The 27,875-nt window shown below is 40.2% G+C and overlaps 1 protein-coding gene across 5 annotated transcripts; it reads left to right on the forward strand.

Moving 5' to 3' along the window:
* The first annotated feature begins 21 nt into the window (after positions 1 to 21).
* On the forward strand, positions 22 to 27,014 carry sugt1 (SGT1 homolog, MIS12 kinetochore complex assembly cochaperone). Of its 5 annotated transcripts, none has more exons than XM_078934937.1 (14): positions 22 to 163; positions 254 to 302; positions 813 to 903; positions 3,001 to 3,070; positions 4,124 to 4,194; positions 5,775 to 5,828; positions 6,982 to 7,010; positions 7,209 to 7,234; positions 7,370 to 7,466; positions 12,740 to 12,847; positions 19,883 to 19,960; positions 23,341 to 23,431; positions 24,052 to 24,224; positions 26,478 to 27,014. In XM_078934937.1, exons 1-14 carry the CDS (start codon positions 150 to 152, stop codon positions 26,577 to 26,579), a joined length of 1,053 nt encoding a protein of 350 aa, XP_078791063.1. In that variant the 5' UTR covers positions 22 to 149; the 3' UTR covers positions 26,580 to 27,014. The 5 variants fall into 5 exon arrangements, with proteins under 5 accessions (XP_078791063.1, XP_078791064.1, XP_023820863.1 ...); XM_078934938.1 differs by having other exon boundaries at positions 7,212 to 7,234; XM_078934939.1 differs by having other exon boundaries at positions 27 to 163; positions 257 to 302.
* Positions 27,015 to 27,875: the final 861 nt, after the last annotated feature.

Here is a 27,875-nt window from a genome sequence, read left to right on the forward strand (position 1 = left end):
AGGAACCATTGATTGTGCTCCTTTTTGAAGGGGGAGGAGCACCAGTCTGCCACCGGATGTTGACAAACCAAAGGTTCCGTTTCTAGTAGCATCTACGTCTAGAAGTTTCCTGCCACTCTGAACGTACAGCCCGTCAGGTTACTGCATTCATGGCAGCTGAACGGTCAGTCCTCCTCCGTATATCCAATTGTATATCTGCTTTTTTATGTGTTATTTAGCTTGTTAACGCTTGGTCTCTGTCGGCTTTCTTTAGCAGCTTCCCTGATAGCTTCATTGATGAAGATCCACGCAAAGCCCTTGAGGTAAACGTTAGCATTGCTAGCAACACGTAACCTGTAGCCTGTGTTTTGGGGTGTTTGTGTATCAGATTAGAGACCATTTCATACTTTTGATTTATTCGTAACAGAACTGGTGGAGATGGGTCGGGCTTGTAACTCCTGACGTTACGTCTCAACGTTTAACGATATGTAGCTAGCAAGTTCAGCCACGTTACTGTATAAGTCTTATTTTGAAAATGAAAGTGTAAAAGACGCATTTATTGAATATTTTTTTCTATGTTATGGTCTTGTTTAAAACCATCACATATTTTATTTGTTATAATTAAACCGTTTTCATGTGTTAAAATAGTTTGTAACGTTATTAACTTGTTTTTTTCCCTTCTTTTTGTGTTACTGTCTGTGTATCAATTAACCTGTTATGTTGGTTAATTTATAATATACACTTGCAGCGACGCTATTTCTTCAACAACTTGTTTCCGTCGTGCAGAAATCAAGTATATTGACTTTACTTTCTTATGTATATTTTACTTTCAGGCTCTGAATGAGGCCTTACAGGGAGAGTCTGACAACGCTGAGTGGTTCTGTCAACGGGCCTATGCCCACATTCTTCTAAAGAACTACAGCTGTAAGTTAAAGTTGACATCATATTCCCAGTTTTTACCCCCAATGTCGCCAAAGGAACTAATTGATGTGTACCATGATTCTGAAGTCACACTGTTGAATCAAAATCTGGGTAGTTGATCTTTTAATGAGGACAAATTTGGGAAAAGCAATCACTGAACTACAAAAATTTCTATTCGCTGCAGGGAATTCAAACATGCCTGCTGTGGCATTTGGAATTTTCATTAAGGAAAACCATATTTCAATAAAAACAAATGTGTTTATGTATTTTCCTCGGACCAGGATCTTTGTGTAAATCTTATTGACTCGTAATGATTCACACTTTCAGGCACCAGATGCATTTTTCCATCTTTGATGTAATTCTGTTTCTTTGTTAAAATGCAGAGGAAGGCTCCTCTCCTTAATGTGGAATCTTAACGGCTTTACCGTCATCACTGTGAGCATTTTGAGAATACATCAGAGGATTGGCTCATGTTAGATGTTGAAAAGTTGAATGCAGGGGAACAGACTGAGGTGGTTTGGTCTTGTTCAGTATCCTTTTACCAAAATGGAGATACCTGGAAGGAAGTCCCAAGGGAGAATAAGGAGGAGGACATAGGGTGGTTGGTGTGAGCAAAGAGGATTAGAATGATGCAGAGGATTCACAGAGGCGACTCTTAAAGAGAGGAGCAGACAGACAAAAAGGAAAATAATATCTCCAAACATGTTTATGACCAAAATATGAGACTGCTTTAATTTAAGCTTTTCTTTTCACATTGTGCAGTTGAACAAATGAAACACCATGACCTTCTATATGGGCATAATTCTGCTTAAAGTGATGTTACTTGTTCTTCATGAAGCTATTGTTTGTATGACGTATTAGAGAAGAAAGATTGTAATATTCAAAATTTCCCCTACTTTAGAGTTCAAAAAAGCGTTATTGCCAGATAAATGCCTTTCCTTATTTATTTATTTATTTATTTATTAGTTTGTTACATTGTTTTCTCCAATGCTGCCCCTCTATGTCCTCCTCTGATCCCCCTGGAGTCAGTTTTTGCCAAGGTTTTTCCCATAGTGACCCTGTGGATGCCCACAAGACCTCCTTCTCTGACTGTTCTTGGCATTGATTTTGACCTCTATTCACTTTTTGTTCTGCAATCGAACAGCAGCTGAGTAGATCACATTTTGCCCCACCTGGCTGCAAACAGCACCACAAATGTTTTCACAAAGTTGATCAGTCAATGAATAAAGTTTAAATTGTAAATTTCATTCAAGAACTGCGAATACTTCAACTTATACTCTCCATGAATTTAGGGTTTCGATGTAGGAAAAAGGTTTTGTTGTTGTTTTTAGCTGGAAGTTTCCTGGCTACTGTTTATGGGTCTATAATTGTGCTTAATTGAAAATGATTATATTATCATTAGAAATGTGATAGCATGGGAGGCCTGCATGGTGGCCTAGTGGTCAGCACTCTGGCCTCACAGCACTAACCTGCTGGGTTCTTTCTGTGGGGAATTTGGATGTTCTGCAAGCACAATCATGGGGTTTCTCTGGGCGCTCTGGCTTCCTCCCACAGTCCAAGAACATGTTTCATAGGTTCATTGATTATTCTAAATTGTCTCTAGTTGTGCATGTGAGTGTGTGTGTGTGATTGTGTGGCCCAGCAACAGACTGGCGACCTGTTCAGGGTGTACCCCGCCTTCTCCCAACAATTGCTGGGTTAGGCTCCAGCAGCCCCGTGACAGCTAAAGGATTCAGTAGGTTCTGAAGGTGGATGGATGGAAGGAAATCATGGGAAATGGAAGAAAGCTGCGACAGAAAGTACTGGCTTTCCTTTGGTGCATCTTGTCAGTGTTAGTTGGGCTGCTTGGTTGCATTGACTCTTTTGAAACCTTAAGTTAAAGCAGATATTTTTGCTTCATTCCACAAAGCTGTTACCACTAAAGCTTTAAGTAAAACCTAAAATGATGGAAGTTTAGACAATGTAAGATTTTGGGGTATCCTATGACAGATAAAGTAGTAGCTCCAAACAGTTATTCGTTATTAATCATCCGTTAATATGAGTTGGTAATGAGGATGAATGAGTGTGAAGTCTTCCCAATACGTCTGCTTTTCTCCACAGGTGCTGTTGAGGATGCTAAGAAAGCCCAGCAGCTAAAGCCCAGTCATCCACTAGCCTTCATGCGAACAGGGTGTGTGATTTTTTTATTGTTGTTTTTTCTTCCAAATATTTACTCAAGCACAGATTATGCTAATATCTATTGTTGCTTTGATAATAGTAAGCAAACATATATTTTAGATGTTTTTTCAAATGTAAGTGAAGGCCTTCTTACAATATTTTAAACTGTTTTAAAAACAAATACAAAAACATTTTTCCATTTTTCGTTTGTTTATCAAATAATTTACGTAACTAAAGCTTTGAATTCTTGGTCATTTTCGTTTGATTTGAGTGGTGCATTAATACTACTAATGTCACATCTGTGTTTTAGACAGATGTTCTTATTAATGATCCACTCTGATCATCTTTTTAGCCATTTTAAAACTGTTTTTTTTAAATTATGATTATGCTGTTTTTACCCCAAAATTAAAAAACTTTGTCATTTTCTAGGACATAGTTTCTGCAGAGCAGCAGTAGTTCATTAGATATTCACCTCTGAGTTTTCTGTTTACACGCTCTCCTGCTAGCTAACAGCCCCACACACCCCCAACCTAACATTAAAAGTGCAACAAAAATGCTGAGCAATATTGAAGCTATCCAGCCGTACAGTTTTGATCCAGATTCCAGCTCAGATAAAGAAAACAAAGACGTTCATGCTTTTTGTCGTCTACAAGTGGATGCATCAGAATGGAGCGGGGCGGGGATCTGGTGGCCCTCCCAGTGTAATTTTTGTTGTCGTCACAAATACTTTTTCAAACTGCATTTTTTTTGTCTGCTCCTGATTCACACTGATTTGAAAAAGAAATAACCACAAATGCAATTTTGACCTTGATTTTGCTCATATGGTCCTCTATTCTGTTAAAAACACATTTCTCATTGGAGTGGGTCTTTAAACTTCTGAACCATGTGATTAAAAGCTTTAAAGCTTTTCATATTTTGGGAAGAAACTTGCCTTAAGTTAGCATTTACGGCTTTAAAAAAGCACATGACCCAAATTCTATGTGTCAGAAAGTGTCGCTTTAAATTTTCCCAAGATTCTCTGATCAAAGTGTGTGTGTGGCATGTTGTGCTTTTTGGCCCCCTGCAGAATAGCCGAGTACCACCTGAAACACTATGAGTCAGCGCATGCAGCCTTCACTCAGGGACAGCAGCTGGATGGTGAGTACTACCAACTTTGGCCTCGAGCAGAGACTCTGTTGGCACTTATCTACTTTACTGCACTCAGTAAATAAAATGACACATTAATGATCTTTAGCTGGAGGGATGTATGATTAAAAAAAATCTCTTTTTGCCCCTGAGTGGTGAGTTAAGGCCCGTTGTTGGCATGTCAAGCAAACAACACTTTTAACCCCGAAAAAAGTTATGTAGATGAGACCTGACTTATTGGCTGGGTTAAATGCCATCATTGGAATATGATATAATCAAAAGTAGTCTATTTTGTTATTTTAAATGCTGTCTGTGATTGTGATCAGGATATATTATGAAGTTTTGATCAAATCTTTGCTAATTTTTGGGTCAGTTTTTGATGACTTTGGTTTTCTGGTGCTGCTGTTAGGTCTATGTATAGCCAGTCTTTTATTTTTAACAGAAGGGTTTTGCATTAAGATCACTAAATAAAAATGTTACAAATAGATTTTCCTGCTGCAACATTTATGCTAACAGTTTTCAAGTTTAGGAGTAAAAAAAAGAAAGAAGAAAATGTAAAAAAACAATCATCTTGCAGCAAGTCATTGTTTGGTGATAAATAGTGAGAAAATTTACAGGAACTCCCCCAACAACCTGGTAGCTTTGTGTATAAATTTGTCAATATTGGTGAAGGCAAGCTGGACATCTAGGCCTACAGCAGCTCATTGCCCATTTTTTTTTTCAAATGTGTTAGAAGTTACAATAACTTACATTATTGGATTTAACTAATTCAAGTGAATTGCAAATTTCTATGATTCCAGTTGACACAACAGTGTAACCCATAAGAACCATAGATTGTACAAGAACCCACCGTGACATCATTGTTCTTGCGAAATTTGGGTCAAGTATGAAAAAAACATTTTTACCAAATTTTTACCAAACTTTTGTTAGAATACATTTTATAAAATATTTAACACAAAAACACATTTTGAAGAAAAAAAAGGCAAACATTTCCTTAAAGTAGGTGAATATTATAATTTAAAACTGGAGTTCATGATATTTTTAAACTATTTAATATTTGTAACGTTTTCTAGAAACATTTAATTTATTCATAAACAAGTATTTAAAGTAATTTAAATGTTTTAGTAGAAAAATATAACCTAATTTGTAAAAAAAACAAAAAAACAATCTTAACTTGCATTCTAAGTGTAAGAACAATAAGGAAGTGGGAAGGTTTTTAATTTTTTTATTTCTGCAAACAAAGAGCTAAGAGCACATTAATGAGCTGCCTGACAGCTTCACAGACATTTGATGCACAAAGCCCTATGAAGTCCAGAATGAATGCGCTACATTTTAACTTCGCTGTGAAGTCATTTGTATTCAGTGACACATCTGTCTTTAACAGTTTTTCTTTCTCAAATTAAAAGAAGATAAATTCACACACTCGTTTGAAAAATTAAGCCTACAATTAAGAATGTCAAGAAGGAACCTTGCTATAATTTGCATTTTCTTTATGTGCTTTCAAGCGTAATCGTTTTTCTATTTAAATGTCAGGTTCACGTATATTTTTCGCAGAATTGTTTTTTTTTAAAAATGTTGAATTATTTTTGTAGTTTCAGACGGTTCGTTTAAGGTCTGGATCCAGAGGTGTGAAGAGATGATGAGTGGTAAGTAGCTCTTTCACTTTGCGAAGGTTTTATGCAAGCGAGCCTGGAGATGACACGCATTTAAGGCGTGAAATTTACTTTGAAATGTGTAAGCTCAACTTGAGAATCTAAAAAAATCAGATGTAAGACACTGGATCAGGGTGGACATTCAGTATTCAGGAGCCCCAGTTCAAAAAAAGTTGGCTCCTCTTTTGGAACTTGTGCATTACGTTCTATTTCTTACTTCTATCAGGCGAGAAGGTAAATGGCACAGTCAGGGAGCAGAACAGCCCATCTGATCAAACAAATGAGAAGTCGCACATCAATGGGTCTACAGTGTGCACTCCCAAGTGTTGGAGGCAGAGCTGTTTAGTTCAATAAAAGATGCGCGGCGTGTCTGGGTGGTGCGTTGCTGTTTTGCTGCTGATGCTGGGGCCCTCTGGATTAACTCCAGTAAACAAGAGCAGGAGTTTTGACAAACAAGCTTCACACTCGCGTGCACATGTACTCCCAGGAGCGGTATGATTCATCAGAGTTAACGTTACTGATGTTTGAAAGCCCCCAACGAGACCCGACCTCCTCATAAGCCGTTTCAGAGTCGGCGCTCGCGCGCACAAGCGAGTGCCTTTCACACTCGCGCGCGCGCGCACAGGCGCCTTCATCATTTCTTCCGGTGACAGCGTGTTTACCAGCAGCTATGCAGGGAAAAAAAGCACCTGGTAATTCTATTACATGTGGCACCGAGGGTACACACAAACACTCACACAAAACTTTTTCACTCGCACACGCACACACCCTTCTTCTCTTCATTTCAAACGCGACCTCATTAAGACAACAGTAACACGCCTCCCTATCATCTCGTCTCTCTCCGTGCGCTCTTTATGCGCTGAAGTGAGTGAATAATGCATGATAGCATGCTGGTAAACGCCGCTCAGGCTTGCTCACTCTGGGCTCACAGGGCTTTTAATGGGCGTGGATGGACCAGTAAACAAACCGACAGCACGGCTCAGAGCATGTTTGGAGACGTCTATTCTGAGGGACATCTGCCTCTGACTTGTTTGACTCTCATTCTTATCGGCCTCCACCTTAAAAAAATATTTTAGAGGCATCCACTTTAGACTTAAGTGTCAATCTGAGTGACATTTTTATTTATTTATTATTTTTTGTCTTACAGATGAAGCTCAGAATGGCAGTGTGAAAGCGGTGAGTTCCTCTGGGACGCCACCAGGGGGCAGTGTGGCTCTCTTTCAGTTCACCCCTAGCCATTAAAGGAGACGCCTTTTAAAGCTGCGTATCTTGATGTGTTTTCTTTCATTCTCCTTTGTGTGCTGTTGCTGTCATGCATTCCTTCCTGGGGGTGTCTTCCTGTCTGTCATCCCATCTGATGGCTGGATGACCCAGCAACCGCCAGCAGCTGCACCTGTGAAGTAAGCTGCTCATTTTGTGGTGTCCACCTTTGTACCCGTTTACACCAACTTAGACGTTTGGAGCCTGATTCAGTGCTGCAAGTGGCGTTTGTGAATGAAACGTCTGATTTTTGTCATGTATGTGTTTACATTCAGGTATGACTGGTACCAAACGGAGTCCCAAGTCATCGTCACAGTTATGGCGAAAAACGTACCAAAGGACAGCGTTTCTGTCAACTTCGTGGAAAAAGAGGTTTGAGCGCTCTTAGTGTTAGCATCAAAACTTAAAAAAAAATAGTCTGTGTTTGCTCTCCATATGTGTGAATCATTGATGGGTTTGCTCTTGGGTGTTTCCTCAGGGGGACCCATTAGTTGGGTCTTATACACACGCACACACCCACACACACACACACACACACACACCCTCCCAAAGGACCCAACTATGCCTCCAGTGGTGCCTTGTTAACATTACCTCCAAAGTACAGATCTGAGAACAATTTACCCTCCCCAGCTTCTCCAACCTACTAATTGTCTATAGATGGAAGGCATAACTGATCTCGGATCAGCTGCAAAGCCCTTCAGGGACCCCCTCCCCCCCATCACCACCACACTTTTCTTTCTTTTTCCTCCTCTAGCCTCCGTCTTGCCATCTCTCCAAGGCCTAACTGCAAGGCACCCCCAGGGAACAGCTTTGTCTTCTCTAATAGAATAACAAACGGAGTTTACCCCATTTCAAAGGGAAGAGTTCACTGGCTCCAAATAATGCAGTCACTTGTTAAGCTCCTTCATGCAGGGGAAGAATAAGTTGATATTTTTATGAACTTATTCTATAATAAGGTCAAAAAACACCAAAGAAATTAAAACTGAGAGACTGTTGCTCTGGTTATTATCTCAGACAAAGGATGCAGAAACTGGATACCTGCAGACAGCAGTGACTTTCAACTGGAGGTGATTAAAAGCCTTTGATAGGTTTATGGAATTGGATAAAAGTAACTTTTGCGACTTTCTAAGCTTTAATCCTTAAATAGCATTACTGTGGCTTATTTAGAAGTTGTGGATTGCCAGAAACGGCACAAAAGAAAATGATAGTAAATGATCTGTATTAAATGTTTATATTAACAGATAAACATTTATTGGAAGAATAGAAGAAAAAGGAAAACCAACAAACTGCAGTAAACGCTTCTCTTACTCAGATAATTCCATCAGAGCATATAAATTATGCTCAGAAAAAGATAAGAAATAGTTTAAATGTTTTCTATACAGTGCTCAGCATAAATGAATACACCCACTTTAAAAAATACTTCTGAATCAGTAGCTCAGTGAACAAAAGAAAAATGTCCAAACTTCCCACAAGGTTGAGTTTTATTGAACACTTCTTCAACTCCATAACATGAAACTAAGGTTAATGAGTTTCATTAAATTGGTTGAAGCAAAAATGAATACATTCTGCAACAAAAACTACTACATCTAGTATTTTGTATGAGCACCGTGATTTTTAAGGACAGCACCAGGTCTTCTAGGCATGGAATGAACAAGTTGGTGACATTTTGCAACATCTATCTTTTTTTCCATTCTTCTAGAATAACCTATTTTTTAGAGCCTGGATGCTGGAAGGAAAGTGATGCTCAGCTTGTTGCTTCAGAATTCCCCACAGATGTTGGATTGGGCTCAGATCAGGAGGCATACTTGGCCTTTCAATCACCTTCACCCTGTTCTTCTTCAGAAATGCAACAGTAGCTTCAGAAGTTTGTTTTGGATCATCGCCGTGTTGGAGAATTGTCCGACGACCAAATGCAGGAAGTGATGGCAGCATCTGCTCCTTCAGAATAGAGCAGTACTTTTTTGAGTTTATGAGACCCCCCCCCCCCCCCCCCCACTCCAGCAGCACTCATGCAGCCCCACATCATGACTCTGCCACCACCACGTTTCACTATAGGGACCAGGCATTTTTTTCTGAAATCCTCATCTTTGCGACGCCATACACTTTTAAAACTATTAGTTCCAAAAACTGTGATCTTTGTCTCAGTACTCCAGAGTACTGAGTACCAATAGTACTCATCTTTTTCAGCGTGGGCCCCGGCAAATTCCAGGCATGCTTTTTTTTTGTGCATGGGCTTTAGGAGAGGCTTCCTTCATCGACGATAACCACACATGCCATTCCCCTGCAGTGCGTGCCGTATGTTGTCATGGGAAACAGTCACTTCAGTTTGGCTTTCTACTAACTGCAGTGAACTTGCATGGCGATTTTCTTCAAACCTTCTCATCAGAAGACGCTCCTGTCGAGGTGTTAGCTTCCATGGACAGCCTAGAGGTCTCTGTAAGATGGTTGCACTTCCATCTTTCTTAAATTTTTCTATCACTTTTGCTATAGTATTTTGACTGATATGTAAACCTTTGCTGATCTTCTTGTAGCCCTCCCCTTTTTTGTTCAAAGATATGGTTTCCTTTCTCAGATTTTGGAACAATTCTTTTCCATGGGGAACCATTGCTGACCCCATGAAATAGGAAGGGTTTTTCTTTGTGAAGAAATGCCCTTTTATAGTCACCTGTGTGCTGGACACCTCTTAAAGGAATTCATTACTCACCTGTCGTTGAATGCCTGTTCATTAGAATTGTGTAGTCTTAAGTTTGGCTTTTCTGCTAAAACATGTCTATGAAGACTCTCATTCATGCAGTTTGGTTCCATAGTAGTAGGTTTAGGGGATGTCATCTGGACTTGGTTTTAAAGTTAGAAGACGTTTCACCTCTTATCCATGAGGCTTTGTCAATTCTGAATTAGCTGGTCCAAGAGCTGGTATATATGCGCTCATGGGGGAGGAGTCAAACTGGATGGTATTGTCAACTTAGCCTACATGGTTTCGGGTCGTTAAGAGTCCTTTGTAACAGTACCTGTTATTTGACTCAAACCACCCCTTACAGCACAAACTAGGCGTTATCGTGACACTGCAACACTGAGCCCAGGAGGTGCCCACAAGCTCTGAGGGAAAGAAGAAAGAAGAGCAACATATCCGCCGAGCCCTCCGAACCGGTGGATATCCCAACTGGGCATTCACCAGATCCCAACATATAGAAAAACAAGACAAGAAGGAACAAGAGCCGAAAAGGAACAGTATTTCAATTCCGTATATCTCAGGCCTGTCTGAAAAACTAAAAAGGATTTTCAAACAACATAACATCCCAGTTCATCTCAAACCAGTTAATACTCTCAGACAAAAACTGGTTCATCCAAAGGACAAAATTCCCAGCTAAAAACAGAGTAATGTTGTGTACTCTATCCACTGCAAAGAGAACTGCAAGGAACAGTATATAGGAGAAACCAAACAACCTCTACACAAGCAGCTTTACCAACATCGCAGAGCCAACCCAAGTGGACCTGAGTCTACAGTGCACCTCCACCTGAAGGCCACAAACCACTCATTCGAGGACAGTGAAGTCCGAATTCTAGCCAGAGACAAAGGGTGGTTTGAGCGAGGAGTGAAAGAAGCCATCTTTGTCAAGAAGGATAAATCTTCTCTTAATAAGAATGGTGCTCTCAGTTTTATTCTTCCATCCATCTACGGCGGTGTCTTGAAACCTAAACAAACCAAACCAGTTCCACCTGGGTCGTTAGTAGCTGAAAGGGTTGACCAGTTTGGGGAGGGAGTCACTGGCTCCCCAACCCCCAGCTGAGGACAAAGGACTCTTAACGACCAGAAACCTGTAGGCTAAGTTGACAATACCATCCAGTTTCAGGTCTGACTCCTCCCCCATGAGTGCATATATACCAGTTCTTCGACCAGCTAATTCAGAATTGACAAAGCCTCATGGATAAGAGGTGAAACGTCTTCAAACTTAAAACAAAGTCCAGATGACATCCCCTAAACCTACTACAATTTTCTCCTAAAACTATAACTGGGGTGTACTCATTATTGCAGCATGGACTTGAATTAATTTGTTAGGAAAATCACTTTTTTGTGTGCGCTGTACACTTTAACATATCTTGTTTGCAATCAACGGACTATTTTTGTAGTGTTTCACAGTAAATGTTGACTCTGAAAGGACACTAAAGGTTTTCTGACAAATGTAGTGGGGTGTACTCATTTATGCTGAGCACTGTAAAAAATAAAACAAAAATTTGCCCATGTGTGAATCAGGGGAGAGTCTTTATCATCTATGTGTACCATACTATTGGTGACAGTATCATAGTCTGGGCCTCCATTGATAATTATTTCCATTACACACTTTAAAACTGAAGATTGCTCCGGCAAAACCTAAATAACGAAAACTCGTTATAATACCGTAACTATTCGACTGTTTCCGGGATCAACAGGATTTATCTTATTTTGATGAGCAGAAAAGCGTTTATTTACTTTTTAACATGACTAACAGAGTGTTTTGCTTGCATAACAGCGCAATACTGTTATTTTTAATTTTATTTAATTTTTTTTTCCGCAACAAAATCAGCTGCTTTACATCGAGCACGTTAGCACTTCACTGCTGTAAAGTGTTGCATAATCAGTGCAAGGCTTAATCTCCGCTGAAACTGCACTAAATGCATAAACGGTTGAATAGTTACAGTAGTTGATTGAATGGCAGCACTGGAGCTAAAGCTCTGGTGTTAAAGGGATGAAAAACAATCTGTTATATCATCCGGTCATCTGAACATCCTTTCGATTTCCTTCATATTCAGGCTGGCAGCCAAAGCACAAAATCAGTATGATTTGGATTCACGATTCACTTTCAATTTATTTATTTGTTCATTTCTTTTTTTTTTTTTTCTTTTTTTTTTTGCTGAACTTCCTCTCAAAACTGACCGTTTGGTTATAAAAAGCCTTTTTTAAATATTTTTTTTGCTATTGATTAAAAAAAAAGTTGAAACGCAGAAATAAAAGCTTACATTAAAAACTTTTATCCGGTTTAGATGTTAAAAGAAGGAATTGACACCAGCAGTTGCTTTCAACACAAAGCACACACCGTTGTGTATTTTCCTGCAAATCACTTTTGCAGCATATTGACTCCCATCATTGTATTTTGATGGAAAAGTGCAAACACCTTGCCGAAACAGAGCCTGCTGTGGTAAAACAAGCTTATCATAGTATTTTATAGTATAACAGCATAGAATGATGGATAGTATCTGCAGTCAAAGAAGAAACAGAGTAGCACTTTTCTAGAAGTATGATTACAGGGTTGAAGCTGTACCCTTGTCTTTCTAAATCAACAAACATTTGAGTGACATCATAGAATGTGCAAACCCCCCCACTTATCAGTGAGCTGGCGTGGTGCAGGTACACCAGTTTATCAGACGATAACCTCCATGAATAAACTCACACCTTCACCTCCTTTTCTTTCTTCCTGTTTCCTCATTTCTTTTGTGTCGGGCAGAAAAAAATAATATAGGCTGATTTTGTTGTGTACGTGTTCCGTCTTAATATCCGCGTGCCTCATTCAATAAGTCCTTACAAACATGTCGGTTTGCTTATTCTCTACAGATGAACCTTTTGAAGGAGGAAAAAAAAGAAAGTAATATCTGCTGTCTCGTATTTTTAGCTCTCTGCAGAGATGCAGCTGCCATGTGGGGAGAACTACAACCTCCACCTCCACCTGCTGCACCCCATCCTCCCCCAGCAGAGCAGCTTCAAGGTCCTCACGACTAAGGTATCACCCTCAGCTTGGATCAAATGTGCTAATGGGAGCCATCACACTGGATAAGGAGATTATTGCTGTAACGTTTGCAGCTTTACATATTCCACATCCAATTGAACATTTTTGTCATCTGTGAAAGACTTTTTGGAGAGGAAAATCTAGTCACATTTGAAAGCTTTCAGACTCACCAGATGTGTTTGTTGATTTATTTAATAACTTTTTTTAAATTTGTAAATGTAGAATCTAAAGGTGTGGTGATATGAAGGGATAGAGCTTATGAGGCAGAAGGGGAAAAGGCTCATGGAGCAGGAAAGTCAGGCTGCAGTCTGTCTTTGAAGTCTACAGAAGCACACGCCTTGTATGTAGGGAAGCATTCCAGTCCAGACTAACGGCGTTGCTATTTGCCATGACAAATGCATCCATTTTTTCATCTGTGACTAAAATAGATCTGTTGGTGAATTTGAGGCTGCTTTGTGCTCAAAACGCCCAAAAAAAAAGGAGCTTAGGTCTCGGTTAAGTTTGTGAACGTCGGGGTAAAGTGATTCAGTTTCACTGAGGATGCTGGGAATGTCTTCTAAGCGCACTCAACAATAAAGGAGCAGGCTGTCAAACATCGCATTTTATCACGCTATAAAGAAGATCTGATCGTAAGGATTTACGAAGAGAAAAAAGGGACCAAGTTCTACTCAAACCAGTTTATTGCCAACATAAATACTCATTAATCTTGTTTTGAGGTATTTAAAACTAAAAAAAAAAAGATAATGAAGTGAGAAAAGACTGTTGTGGGGGGAAGCTTAAAGTAGCTTACTGAAACTGTGTCTAATTATCATTTAAGTAACCACAGCGGGATCACCGTGGAAATCTCTTCAACACTTTAAGGTAGTGTAAAGTAGGCTAGCACTACCTTTTTAATTCCTTAAAGCTGCTAAAGCTCACTGTAGCTGCAGCAGAAACCAGCAAATCCACGTTGGCTCGGTTCATCTGAGCGGCAAAACCCCAAATTCACGCAAATCCTAGCTCGCTTTCTCACACACTCTTTAAGTTCCTTAACGCTGTTTAAGGTGATTACTGTCCTAATGAGTAGGATGGCCACTTCCTATTTATTTCTTTAACTATAGACTAATTAGTGGGTGTTACAGATGGGGGGTAGTGAATGTGCTGATTCAGGATTCGTTGGAAGGATCAAGAGCAGGTTTTTTATTTCTTTAATCATCAAAGAGGTGAATCTGATTTTTAGGGCATTGATCAGCATGACCTCGTTAATACGGAAAAACAGGAAACCCTGCCCCCCTAACCCCACCACACCTCTTCTTTTGAATCTTGTTTGCAGTAAATCTTTAGAAGCTGCTTCTTTCAATGGAAAAAATAACAGAACTGTACAACTTATAAAAAAAATTCCCATGTAGGTGTGTGAAGTACAGACCGTATTTTCCAAAGTGTAAGTCGCAGGAGCCAAAGATAGATAGATAGATAGATAGATAGATAGATAGATAGATAGATAGATAGATAGATAGATAGATAGATAGATAGATAGATAGATAGATAGATAGATAGATAGATAGATAGATAGATAGATAGATAGATAGAGGACTTTATTAATCCCACAATAGGGAAATTTCATTTATCTGTGGCAGCAAAAACGACATTCAGAAATAATCTATATACGGTAAGATAACATCAAAAAAGGACGTCACAAATGACTTTCATATTAAATTATTAATAAAATGATTATTGAAATTATCAAAAATGAGATTCATATTAAATAAATAAATATTAAATAAATAAACACAGCTGCAAAAGTGTAAAAAAAAAAACATGTGGTCAACTGTAAAAAACATGTAAAAACTTTTTTTTGTTTTTTTTTTTGCATAACAAATAAGAAAAAAATCATATACAAGTCTCTCTGAAGTATAAGTCGCACTTTGGGGAGAAAAGTCCAACGCTTCTGAACAAATCCAGTGTGTTCACACTGAGCGTTGTTAACACATCAAATGTATGTCCAGTGCCTCTTGACACGTGTCAAATTCAGTGCTCAGGGCTTGTCCAAAAGTGTGATTATTAACTAGACGCTCTTTTAAGGTGGAAGAGTTTTTAGCCTCATCGCTACATGGAAACATTTACAGTATGTCTCTTTTACAATGCATGGAAGACACGGATGGCGTTGAGAGATGAGGTTTATTTATTTTTTAAGAGCTCTGGGGAAAAAAATAGGTCAGCATGTCTTCATGTCTGGGTTTAGGAGATCATTCCTTTTGTTTTTTCTTGTTGCTTCTACAGCGATCCTTACCTTCTACTTCTGAATGACAGCTGCTCTCAGCAGTGTTTCTGTGTCTCTGTAACCCAGTTTGATGACTTGCTGTCCCGCATAAGTCCGAAGAAGAAAAAAAAAACAGGAATAATAACATCTTGATGCAAATAAGAAAGATATCATGAAGTTCATACGGAGAATGATCAAAAATGTTTGTTTTGGACGGCGCTTCTTCTTCTACGGTTGCTGTCAGTTAGCAAATATTGAAACACACTCCTACAGTGCCCTCTAGCAGTAGTTAGTGGAAAACAACCCCTAAAGGACAACCAGTTGTTAGTGGGAAAATAATGAATAAATGAGCTTAAATTGATTTAAAAAACAAAACAAAAAAGCCTTGAAGTCGCACACCTGGCCAAACTATGCAAAAAAAACAAAAAAGAAAGTGAGCAAAAATACTTTAATTCTATGTTTAATGCTTCACTTCCTGTCGTTTTCTGCCTCTCAGTGATGCCTTCAGTGCAAAGCCGCTCCCTAATGATTTAGACTCTCTGCAAATAATGATGTTGTGACTCTGACTCGCCAACATTTACTTATCAAAGTCCACATTAGAAGAAAGTGGGTTTCTCTGCGTTATCGCAGATAATAATAAGACGGGTGACCTTTATGAAAAATGAAAGAGGCTGAGCACACAAACCCCCTTCAGAAGCGTGGAGGGAAAGCGTGAAGGTGGAGATGATACAGATGATTTCAGTGCAACAGATGAGACGGTTTTCTCTCGGTTTTTTATTATCTGCTGATTTAAAAAAAAAAAAACTAGTTTGTGTGTGTTAGTGTGGGGGGGGGGGGGGGGGTCATCAAGCTTGAAATTTCAAACTGCAACTTTCTATTTCCTGTTTTGCATTTACAGTTCAGGAATTACTCTGTTACAGAGGAAAAACCAAGGCTCACTCCTGAAAAGTTCCTTCATAAAGGTTTTAAATATATATATATATATATATATATATATATATATATATATATATATATATATATATATATATATATATATATATATATATATATATATATATATATATTGGATGAATATAAGCCGGTCTATAAGAGATGCATGGAGTTGCATTGAAAGCACACAGTTATTTTAGTGAAGACGTTTGTCGCACAAGGACACAGAGCGCATTGAAGGAGAGGATTTTACTTTTCAAAGTGAGGCGGCTGCAGGAATGAAAGGGCGGCGCGGGGTCTGAGGGTCGCCGCGTTTATATAACATTCGGTGTCAAAGAAGCAAAGAGCTTTGGAGAAATGAGTTTCTGCGGCGTTGCATAACCTGACGTCTGTATTGTGTACGCTCCGTCCACAGTGGCTTGGCTGTGCTGATGAGAAGCTGACCTGCACAGAAGCTGCCCCCTCCAAAGTAACTCATTTTATCACTTTTCCATGGCAACAGCAGACACTGCATACCAAAGGTGCACGTGGGCAGAAGCTTAAACAAGGGCTCAGTCTTCCAGAGAGTGCAGCTGAAGATGGGCTTGGAGTCCCGGTTTATTTATTTATTTTTCCACTTTCATCTTCATTTACTTTCTCCGCTTTGTCCCTCTCTGCCCGCTGTCATAAACGCACACTTTTGCTTTATGCTCCACACGATAACAGGCATTCTACAGGGTTCAAACCAACGTCTGTCTCACAAAACCCTCCCTATTCTCTTGTCCAGCGGGCTCCTCGGGCGCACATGGCCCCTGCATGCCTAGAAAGACACCAACCTCTAGGTCGCTGCTTCATTCCAGGGTTTAAAGTGTCAGAAGCTCCACAGGTGAATGTGTCTGTTATCTGAGGAGCATTCTTCATGACTACTTCATGTAATTGTTCTGGAGATACTTCAAAGCCACAGGGAGATAAAGAACCTTCAAGTGAACAACAGCATCACTTTCTTGCGGTTTGGCATGCATAACTAACAAGCGTTCAGCAATCTCATTGCCCTCAGAGCTGTTGATTCTCAGCAGACTGCATGACTGGTTGCCCTGCACTATCCGCTGTGTTTACGCTTCAGCTCCTCGCCGTCTTTAAAGACAACTTAGCAGGAGGAGGCTAAGCCAGCGACGGGCGCGCTCGCCGGCGCACGCTCTTCAACAGCTATAAATGCGCAGGCTTTAACGGTAATCTTTGAACACACTTGTGCTGTGGAAAGCGGTGTTCACAGTGTGTGCGTTTGTGTGTCGGAGTCTTCTGTGGCACATTATCGTCAGCGCGACCTCTTCCCGCCCTCCGTCACAACAAACATTCCAACCTCCAGGGTCATCGCGGCGACGGGGAGCCAATTACACACCAGCATGTTTGATCAGAACGGACGGACGGCTGGCGCACACACACAAAGGCACACAGAAGCACACACATCACAGATTTAAATGCTTCCCTTCATTCAGCTCTAAATTTGTCTCTGTTTAGCGAGTAGTTAGTCTCCCGTCTTTAATTTGCACGCCTGTCAGCCGTTTGTGTCTCATTTATTTGTCGTTTTGAAAGTTTACTTTGAATTTGAGAGCCTCTGGGAAAAATATAGGGTTGGACAAATAGTGGAGACATCAGTGATGGGGGGGTTTGCAGATAATGTGACACGGGACCCCACTGCCCCCCTGTAAATAGGACGTGTGCTGTCCAGTCCAGCCGCTGGGGGTTCTGTGGGCGGTGGCCGCTGTCACATCCCTTCACAGGCCGTCACTTTGCCTGTGAGGCGGCGGGAAGCACTCGCATGCCGCAGCCGGCCTGCCACGTCCCCTGAAAGTCAAGGAGCACAGATGTGGCAGCAGATTAATGTTGCATGATCCAGGAGTGCTCAGAAGCACAACCAATCTCACACAAATGTAGGCACAGCTGGACTTGGATGATGTTTGGCAAAGAAAATCCAAAAAGTAAAAGCCCTTTTTTCTTTTTAAATGATTGTGTCCATTTTAATCTAGTTTTCCTTCTTTTGTGGTCTAAGACTTTCTCTCTACATTTCCAAAGGATAGAAACCTCATCATTAGTGCATTTCCTATACACATCATTCCAATTAGAAAAAAAAACATTTATATCACTTCTTGGAGATTTAAAAAAACATAAGTATAGGGTTGGGAGATCATTTATTCTGTCTGTGTTATTGTATCATTAGTTTGTAAGTTTGATCAGTGGCTAACGCTGCTCCGATTCCCCTTAATCAGCAGACAAACCGGGCATTTCACGCAGGCTAACTGTGTGTTCTTGAACAGGCAGGGACTTCTACTTTGTTTTGTTTTGTTTACTAGCGCATGTCTGACTCCTACAGTTGGAAGAGGCTTGATGCAAAATCTATAATTCTGGCCGGACACAATTACTTATTTTTTCCTCCATGATCACGTTTTACGACAGAGTTTTAGGGCCAGTTTACAAACAAAAAATACATTTTTAATTAGGACTTTGAAGTCCTAATTAAAAAAAAAGTTGTGTGTTTATCAGAGCCTAGCTTTAAGATGAAATATGTGGAGCCTTTTGTCAAGCTTTATTTCCAGATAGGTTTCAAAAACAGAGAAACTCTGAACCTTTTGGCGACTCAAAATCCAATTATTGTCAGTGTAGCAGCGTTCCGGGGTTCGGTGTCGGTAAAGCAGAGTTTCATATGTGAAATAAGGAGCTCAGAGACACGTTTGGGTGTAAAGGACCGCTTCTTTATTTACCTCGTCACATACCCAGAAGTCCATTTGTCACTTTACGTCATGAACCTGTCATGCGCAGAACACCAATGTGGAAGGAAAACAGTGTTACATATACCCCCCCCCCCCTCCAGATGAAACGTCTCATTTCAGCATAAAACGACAAAGATGAAAATAGTCTGTTATATTCGCATAAGAATGTTGAAAATGCCCAAAAAGTGCTCCTCCATAAACGGAAGCGTCACACAGACGTAGAGATCTGGTCTTTCATGCAGGAAGAAAGGATTCAAGTGGACAGCTGCAGGGATACCGATGACTTCATCAACAGACTGCAGAGATCCTGCAAACCACCCATCAATAAATAAAACATTAATAAATCATAAATCGAATGAATGAGCTTCAAAACATTTGAAACGTTATCAATAAACATTCAGCTTATCCGTTCAATAAAGTTTAGTCGGTCTGCTCTGCTGCAGCGCGGCGTTCACTTGCTGCACTGTATGCTCATTTCGACTTAAATCTCGTAAATTTACGAGATTAAAGTCGTACATTTTCTATTTTAAATCTCGTAAAAAAACTTTTTTTTTTCCCTAAAACTTAGTCGTACTTTTTAAACGGTTGGCACTTCTGTTGATTAAAGGAGACGCCATCTATACGTCATTGCCAAATAATCCAAGTTCCTGATTGTTTAAAGTTTGACTTGGTCTAACTGGCAAAACACTTTTGAGCGCTGAAACACGACAATAAAGCACGTTTACTTTTTGTTGAAAGGGGTCACTTGAACGCGCATTGACGATGGCGGCGTGAATGTAGCTTCAGAAAAACAGATGCGACGCTTTGCTGTAAAATTTTGGGAGTAGATCAACGCCTGATAGATGAAATTAATCTTAAATTAAGCAAAGGATAAAGGAATTTCGAGTCGCCCAAATTCTTCTGGAAAGAGGAAAACAAATCTGTAAAACTTAAAGAAATTGATCTCTCTGAGTCTGTTCAAACAATCTAGCTGCAGTGAAACTATAGACTTCTGCTCAAAGCAGAAGGAACAGGCAGGAAGTTGTTACAAAAATGCAGTGGGTATTCAGGAGATTTTCAAAATAAAATCCCGAAAATGGATTGTGACTCATTTTTAACCTGATGTTTCAGACTCCAGTCCTCAAGGGTCCTGTTCTACTTACTCATCATCATCAGCATGGTGGGAGTTCTGTCTACAAAAAGCTGCAGGTGGTGTGAATGAAGCAGGAAAGTGAACATTTGAACTGAAGGATTTCATGTTTTAGAGCGCTGCTCTAAATATTTCTACATCAACATAAACTCATCCAGATGGGAATACCACAGTGAAACTTGAATGTGATTTGAAGATTGTAAGATTCATTGTTTGTTTTAATTCAATCTTCAACCCTGCAAAATCTGATTTTCTTTTCCTATTAGAGCCAAGTTCCAAAAAGAGTCCATTATTCAAACTGTATCAATCTTTATTGGGAAAATGTAATACTAAATTATAGAATTTAGGAATAAATATTCTCTTAAAATTGTAGAAAATTGTTTTTCAGGGCCAATAAAACTAAAACTATGACCAAGAAGTGGAAATTGAATTATGTAGAATCTGAAAAGTGTTATGTAGAACATCTAAATTAAACTGACTTATCACTTTGGCAGTGATAACAACCTTATGACTAGGCCTGCACAATATACCGCAAATGTATCGTTATCTTTTGCGGTATGCATATCGCGACATCAAGCTGTGCAATATGCATACCGCAAAAGACGGCGAAAATCGCAATAAATGGTTACCTTGACCCTGTGCTATCCTAGGCCCTTTAACATTGGGAGTTGGGTCATCTAGACCCACTAGACAGTGCTCTGAACCTTTTTTCTTCAATGATTTGTGATCTTCACTGGTGTCCATGGATTACATGAAATCTTTCCACCTTTATCCACCTTTGTCATGGTAGGAATAACACGTCAATGTAAGGGTGGGGTCATCTAAGATAGCACAAGGGTTAAATGTGCTAAAACAAACTCATGGCAGCTTGAAATACTGAATAAATGAAATAAATCCCTTTATGCATTTAACCAATCGGAAGGACCCGTTTACGTTGTTGATCAATCAGATGAGCCCTTTTATGTTTGATGTTTGCCTCCTATGTCGACGAGGGTCATTTGGAGTATAATTTTTATACTGTTGCAGTGAAATGGAAATGATGTTTTTGGTTGGTTTGATATTTGTTTATATACCGCAAATTATATCGTTATCGCAATATTAATCACCAATATCGCATATCGCGAGTTTTCCTCATATCGTGCAGCCCTACTTATGACACTTAAAAGTAAATCTTTATAATCTACCAAAACAGGGAATTTAAAATGCTTTAAAAAAGGGCAAAGTAGGATCAACTGTGATGGTTTTTGTGAATCCTGAAATTCATTTTTTGTCTTCTTTTCTTTGAGTAGTGTGACTCAGTATTAAATTAATAAAATGAGAGCATGTGTTTGATAAAAATGCCTTTGCTGCAGTAGAAACATGAAATTGGTCCTGAAGAGCACTCCGGTAGTGTGACATTTTTTAAAAATTAGTCTAACTTGTAAGATGAGTGTGCTGGAAATGTCACAAACGATGCACCATCGTGAAAGCAGTGGGCATCCGAGCACATCACTGAAAAGTTCCAACTGGAAAGTGTTTTTTAGAAAACTGTAAAAGGGCGCTCACTGTTCGGATATATCTCACAGAGGATTTAATGGACTTGGCTGAAGATGAACTGGGCTGAACAGGAGCCAGTAAATAAAGATAGTGTAAGGAGAAAATATTCTTTGTAAAAACATTTATAACCATTTGTACCATATTTGATTTGGACATTTTTGAGACCCCCTATCTCACTAGCACGATCCAAACTTGCCTTAAAAACGTTAAAAATGTTTTCTGTCCTGCAGTTCGTCATTATTCCACTAGAGGCAGTACAAGGCTTTTCCTTGTCATTTCAAAATGTCTGTTTCCTGTAAATCTCACTTTTGGTGGGAAATGTTTTGCTAATATTCAAAACTTCATGGTGAGAATAACTCTATTGTTGTTCATTTTTTTCAATCACTCTTTGTTGTATGAAGTGACACCATGTTAAAAAAAATGAATGGATCAAATTTGTGACGGTGGATAAATAAGATGCTTTTTTTCCTGAACACGCGTGTCAATATATTTTGCATCTTAAATTAACTGTGTCGTGAGCAAAACATCCCAATGTATAATAATTAATACAATCTATATCTCATAAAAAAGGTGATATAGAAAACCTTTTTGTGGATTTCATTGAAGGTTTTAAAAAAAAAATGTTTGTTGCAAAAATAATAAAATTTTCTGATGATTCTTTGATGCAGTGGGCTTTACAGGGTAAATTCTACATTCTTTAATATTGGAATAAGAAATAAAATAGTATCACTGGTGCAAGAATCTTTGGTTTTTTGATTGTATAATTTTCTCTTGGCTTTAAACTGGGAATACATTTCTGTGTAACTGAATTTTTCAAAAAAATGGGTTTCTAGGCTTCAAGTTGAGGGTTAAGAAGCAAAAAAAGGAGGTTGATGTAACTCCACATTTGTCACAATACCTTCCAAAAAACACAAAGTTGTGCCAATAAAATGGAAGATCAGCGAATAGGACTCTCTCTGTCTGGCTTGTGGAATGGGAAGTGAGTGCATGTGATGCACATGCAATAATGATCTGAGCTGTAATGTGTGTTCTCAGCACAAATGTGCTGTTTTTAGCCTGATGTGGAGCTGACGGGAAATGAGTGGACCATGGGTGTGCTGCTCCGCACGGCGCCTCATCACATCCAAGCTGCCGTGCTATCTTGTTTCCACTGGATCTGGCCCTCTCTCCGCTCGTCCTCTAACCCTGTCCACCTCGTGGCTGCGCCGCCGCGCCCCCCCCCCCCCCCCCCCCGCTCACACCCTCATAAATGAATCATCGCATCGCCCAGCAGAGCAGAAATGTTCCTTAATTGCATCGACATCACCAGATCTCTCGTTCACATGTTCACATAGCAAGCACACACCACTAATGGCTGTTGGAGGAGGGGGGGGGGGTTCTCGCGTGTCTCACTGCTGTGTGCCCTGTCAATGTAGCTCAGTGTTAAAAGCATGTGTCCGTGCCCCCCCCCCCCCCGCCCCATTGTTTTCCTCCTCCTCTCCCAAGTTCTCCTGCCGTAATGATTTGGATCAGATGCTGCTGTGTGGAATTAGGATTCCCCCCCCCCCTCCCCCCCTCGCGCTCCGTCTCTCACACTGGCCCTCTGGCTGACAGGCATCTCGTTAGTGCTGCGTGTCTGTCAGTGAGGTTGGAGATTGAGCCGTGCCCCCGCACATCCCTGATGTCTGCCGCAGACACACACTCTCACACTCCTTGTTCACAGGCTAAGCTGTCCGCGCCTCTGAACAGCGCCGGCTTTCCAGCCTCAGTAATGATCCCGCGTCCTTTTAAACACGCCGCCACATCTGAAGCCTCATCTCTACGGCCCCGAATGCATGACCTTCCGTTGCGTTAAGCATTGTCGTTTTTATCCTTTGTTTTTTTGTTTTTTTTACCACCCCCGCCTCCCCTTCTCTTCCGTCAGGTGGAAATCAAGATGAAGAAGACTGAGGCCATTAGATGGGAGAAGCTGGAGGGAGAAGGGCAGCAGACCAACATCAAACACTTCAATCCCGGTCAGTCCTCAGTCTTCCTGCACACCTCCATCACCTGTTACTTAACCGTTTCTGATTCCCTTCTCTCTGCAACTATCACCTGTTTGTTCTCTGCTAAATTGAGAGTGGGCAGCGAGGCTCCGCTCCCGGCTTTCATTAGTCTGACAAGTTAACAATAGACGGAGTAAAGCAGAAGGATGACAACAAGGCGTGACTCAGTAGTCAAGCACACATATTTCTATAAGAGGCAGGGTTAATTACTGACCTAAGAGATGGAAAAGAAGAAGTTAGAACTCATCTTCTGTTTTCCTTTGAGGTCTGACATCTGACTTCATCCAACTGCGCGGCCGTCTGTCCAGACTTGGCCTGAATCTGTCGCCTCTCTGCGCTGCATTTTTGTAAATCTGTGTCTGGATTGTGTTTCCCGCTCTCCCGTCTCTCATTGGATTATGTGGTTGTATTACACTTAAATAAAGCCAGTCTGAATTTTGTGAGTCACAAAATCGTCAAATCGATGGGCAAGTTTTCCAAGTTAACTTTGATTTTAAAAATAGTTCAATAAAAGTGTATAAAGTTGATCAATTCTGCCTCTTTTCAGTGAAAAATGGAGGCTGATCTCGCTTGTGCTTGTCTTCCGTCAGACCCGTACCCCACATCCTTACACTACACCCGCAAGTGGGACAAGATGGTGTCGGACATCAGCGAGGAGGAGAAAAACGAGAAGCTGGAGGGAGACGCGGCACTCAACAAGCTCTTCCAGCAGATTTACACGGACGGCTCGGACGAGGTCAAACGAGCCATGAACAAATCATTTGTGAGTACTTTTCCTCCAAGTGGCATTTGACTTTTAACGTTTGCAGACTCCTCTGCTGCTGGAGAGCAGTCAAATTAAGCTGAATAGGATGTTCTTCATCTTCTGTCCAGCAGAAGTTAATCCTTTTACAAAATAAAAGCCTTCAGGAAAGAACTGCACCTCTCAGTTATCCTCCCATACCCATTTCTCCCACCTTAGATAGGGGAGGCGGTGTGTCAACCGTGTTTTTATAAAATATCAGACCTTTTGGGTATTAACAAAAAAAAGATAGTGTCTCACTCTTTCTGAACATGTCTTCCCTGAAACCCTCTTGTCCGCTTTGCAGTGATTTTTTTTTTTTAACAGAGCAGACAGGAAGGGAGTGAGGAGAAAGCGAAGAGTCTAAGTTTGTATGCATTCTCATACAAAAACAGGAGATCATAGAAACACAGACAGCTTGAGATCTGCTCTGTCAGCCGAAGGATCAGATTTCGCCAAGAAAACAAACAAAACTCCATTATCTGCAAGTGAGCACGTAACAACACTGCAGTTTTATTTCACTGGTAAAATTTCCTCTTTGCAACACAGAAACTCTCTCCTCCTTTAAGCTGAAGATGTAAAACTGGTCAAAGCTGACAGTTTTAACAAGTGTGTTTTAAAAAAAACATTGTTTTTCACACTTGCATCAGCGATTCTAACTCTATATTTGATTCAGCAAGTGCCATCTAGGTTAAAGAAGAAAGAGTTTGTCTTTTCATGGAGAGCTGACCTTTTGATAGAGGCAGCTTTGGTCTTTTCACCTCACAATAGTGTAAGTATTGTTGAAGTGATCTCTCGTTTCCCCGTCGTTAGCTTTGCGCTCACGAAGGAAGCTAATTTTTGGCCTCAATTCGGGACCCATTCGACGTCCTCCAACTATTGCATAAATCTGAGCGAAAAGCGGAGCATTCCTCAAACCGGCACAGACGGACGCTGAACTGACGGCGACCCACAGCCGCTCCCAAACAGCCATCTGCACTTATCGCAACACGCATATTGATTTGCCACAGTCATGTCATCTGAATCCATGCAGAAGAGATGGGGACTGCGGAGTCTTAAAAAAAAGACAAAAAAAATGAATCCACACTCAAACTGACGGCTCGTGTTGGAGGTGGATCTGGGCTGCTTTCTGCAGAAATGATCATTTATATGAACAGTGATCCACTTTGGTTTTCATTTGTAGCATTCTGAGGAAGTGAAGAGCTGCAGGATTTGTGTATTTGTGTTGACTTGAAGATCACTAGATTTTTAATGGAATGGAATATTATATATTTTTTTTTTATTTAACCTTTATTTAACCAGGAAAGTCCCATTGAGATTAAAAAACACTTTTCCAAGGGAGTCCTGGCCAAGAGGCAGCACATTTCAATACAATTTCACATTTTGAAACAAACCAGCACCTTTCTTTTTGCTTATTTTGCCTGCAAATATCCCAGATTTTCTTTTAATCCTTTTGAAATCCCTTCAAGATAAAGCTCTGCCGTTTTTTTAAGGAACCATTCAGTGCTTGGTCTATGCAGAATATAATAGTTGGCAAAAAACAATTTTATAGACCCACTTGATTATAATTTAATCTGTTTTGAACGTGATCCCAGTGGAATTTTAATTATGATTATGCCGTTTTTAGCCAAAATAATAAAAAAAAAAACTGTAGTTTTGTAGGACATAGTTTCCACAGAGCTGCAGTAGTTCATTAGAAATTTGCCTCAGAGTTGTGGGGGGAGGGGGGACGATGACGCAGAGCAACCCCACCCCCCATTCCCCTTCTCGTTGCTGAGAGCTTGGCGCAATGGGAACCCAATGTCACAAATAAGGTCTTTTTGCAACAGCATGTTTTTGTCTGCTCCTGTTTCACAAGTATTTGTATAAAGAAATAATCAGAAATGTAATATTAAGCTTACATTTTCTTTATATATCTTTATATAAATTTTCTTTATATTCTTTATATAATCCTCAGAAGGATCCCGCTAGAACATGTCAAAAACGCCAATAACATCATTTTAATCGGAAAGTTCTTTAAGCCCTTTTAAGAGGCTGAAGTGCGAAGAGAGGACAGAAAAAACCAAGTCAAAGGAGAAACTATAAAGTCCTTCAGAAAGCCTGTAGACCGGCTGCTCAAGACACTTTAAAAGATTAGACAAAATCAGTTCAGAAAACCTTCAAGGACAAGAAAGGTCAGCTCACACGGAAAGTTATGCATCAAGGTTTAATGAAATCTCATGCGCGTGTGTGCAGATGGAGTCTGCTGGCACCGTTCTGAGCACCAACTGGAAAGATGTGGGCAAGAGGAAGGTGGAGGCGAGTCCACCCGACGATGTGGAGCACAGGAAGTACTGAGCGCGTGCAGCTCTCTCTGCTTTCCTCCTCCTGTTTAAAGTCATCAAGTTGGTTCGTCTGAGCTCCGGCGGGAATCCCGACGCTCTGCTGCGAGCGTGACAGCCCACCTCTCCTCCTCATGTCAGTGCTTTTTTTCTTTTTTTTCTTCACTAAGTGCAGGGAGCCAGCGTTCCCACTCTCCCTTTCCCAAACCACAGATGGCTTATTCTCTGAAAAAGCTGATCACTAACTGGGTTCGATTGATTTTGAATAAAGGCCGACATACATGAAGGGAAGCAGGTGTAACTGATAGGCCTGAAACATCACTTTTAGAATCGCTATGTTTCTGTTTTCTCCAAAAGACCTTCCTGTTTGGCAGCCTTTATCACCTAATATCAGTTCTTGTGTACAAATGTAAAGTTGCTAATAATAATAAAAAGGATTTTAAAAATACAACTGACTTTAGAGTTTTTCTTCTTTCTGATCAGTCGACATTAATACTCGTCAGGTGTTCTCTCAGTGTGACTTTAGGTTTGTTAAAAAGAAAGATTTGTCGTTTGACTTCATAACGTTCATCTTGTGTTTTATAGTCATTTCCGGGGATTTTTGTTAACGGGTGGGATCGCCTCGAGGAAACCCACGGCTACTGAAATGACTGTATGACCATTGACTGTATCGGACTCTGTTTTACTATCTAGTGCTCCGGATTTCAAAAGTAATTTAGACACCATGCTCGCTCCTTTTTCTTTTTTTAGAGGCAAATATGATGACGTCATCGATTCCTCAAAGTAAAAACCTAATAAATATTAACATTTTATAAAGACTGTTTATGAAGAAATATGTTCTCATGATGAAAACTTGTAAAAAAAAAAAACATTTTTTTTCCACAAAAATTGTTCAAACGCAATGCATTGTGGTCTACGTTTGCCAATTTAGTGATTCACACTGGTTTTTTGCAGAGACTTCTGGGAAATTTCCAGGGTACTCAATTCTGGAATAGAAGATTCAGGCAGCACTACAAAATGGTGAACTCGCTGAATAGTGCACTATGTAGTGAGTAGTGAAGGAATTCTGACGATACCAAAGAGAACTGGAGTCTGATGCCACCTCTAGAGAACGGCTTAAGTCCGACTCAGTCGCCTTTTTTTGGCAAAACTTACGTCGCCATGTTGGAGCCACACAATGTCAGTTAGCAGTGATTCGTTTTAGTCTGTCTGAATCAACGCGTCTATGGCAACCACTATCGCCAATCAGGAGTTAGCTTGTGGGAAGGCCACACCCCCTACCACTTGAAAGCAAGATCGGGGTTGTGTCCGG

The sequence above is a fragment of the Oryzias latipes genome, chromosome 17, assembly GCF_053564925.1.
Source record: "Oryzias latipes strain Hd-rR chromosome 17, Olatipes_Hd-rR_3.1".
Classification (NCBI taxonomy): Eukaryota; Metazoa; Chordata; class Actinopteri; order Beloniformes; family Adrianichthyidae; genus Oryzias; species Oryzias latipes.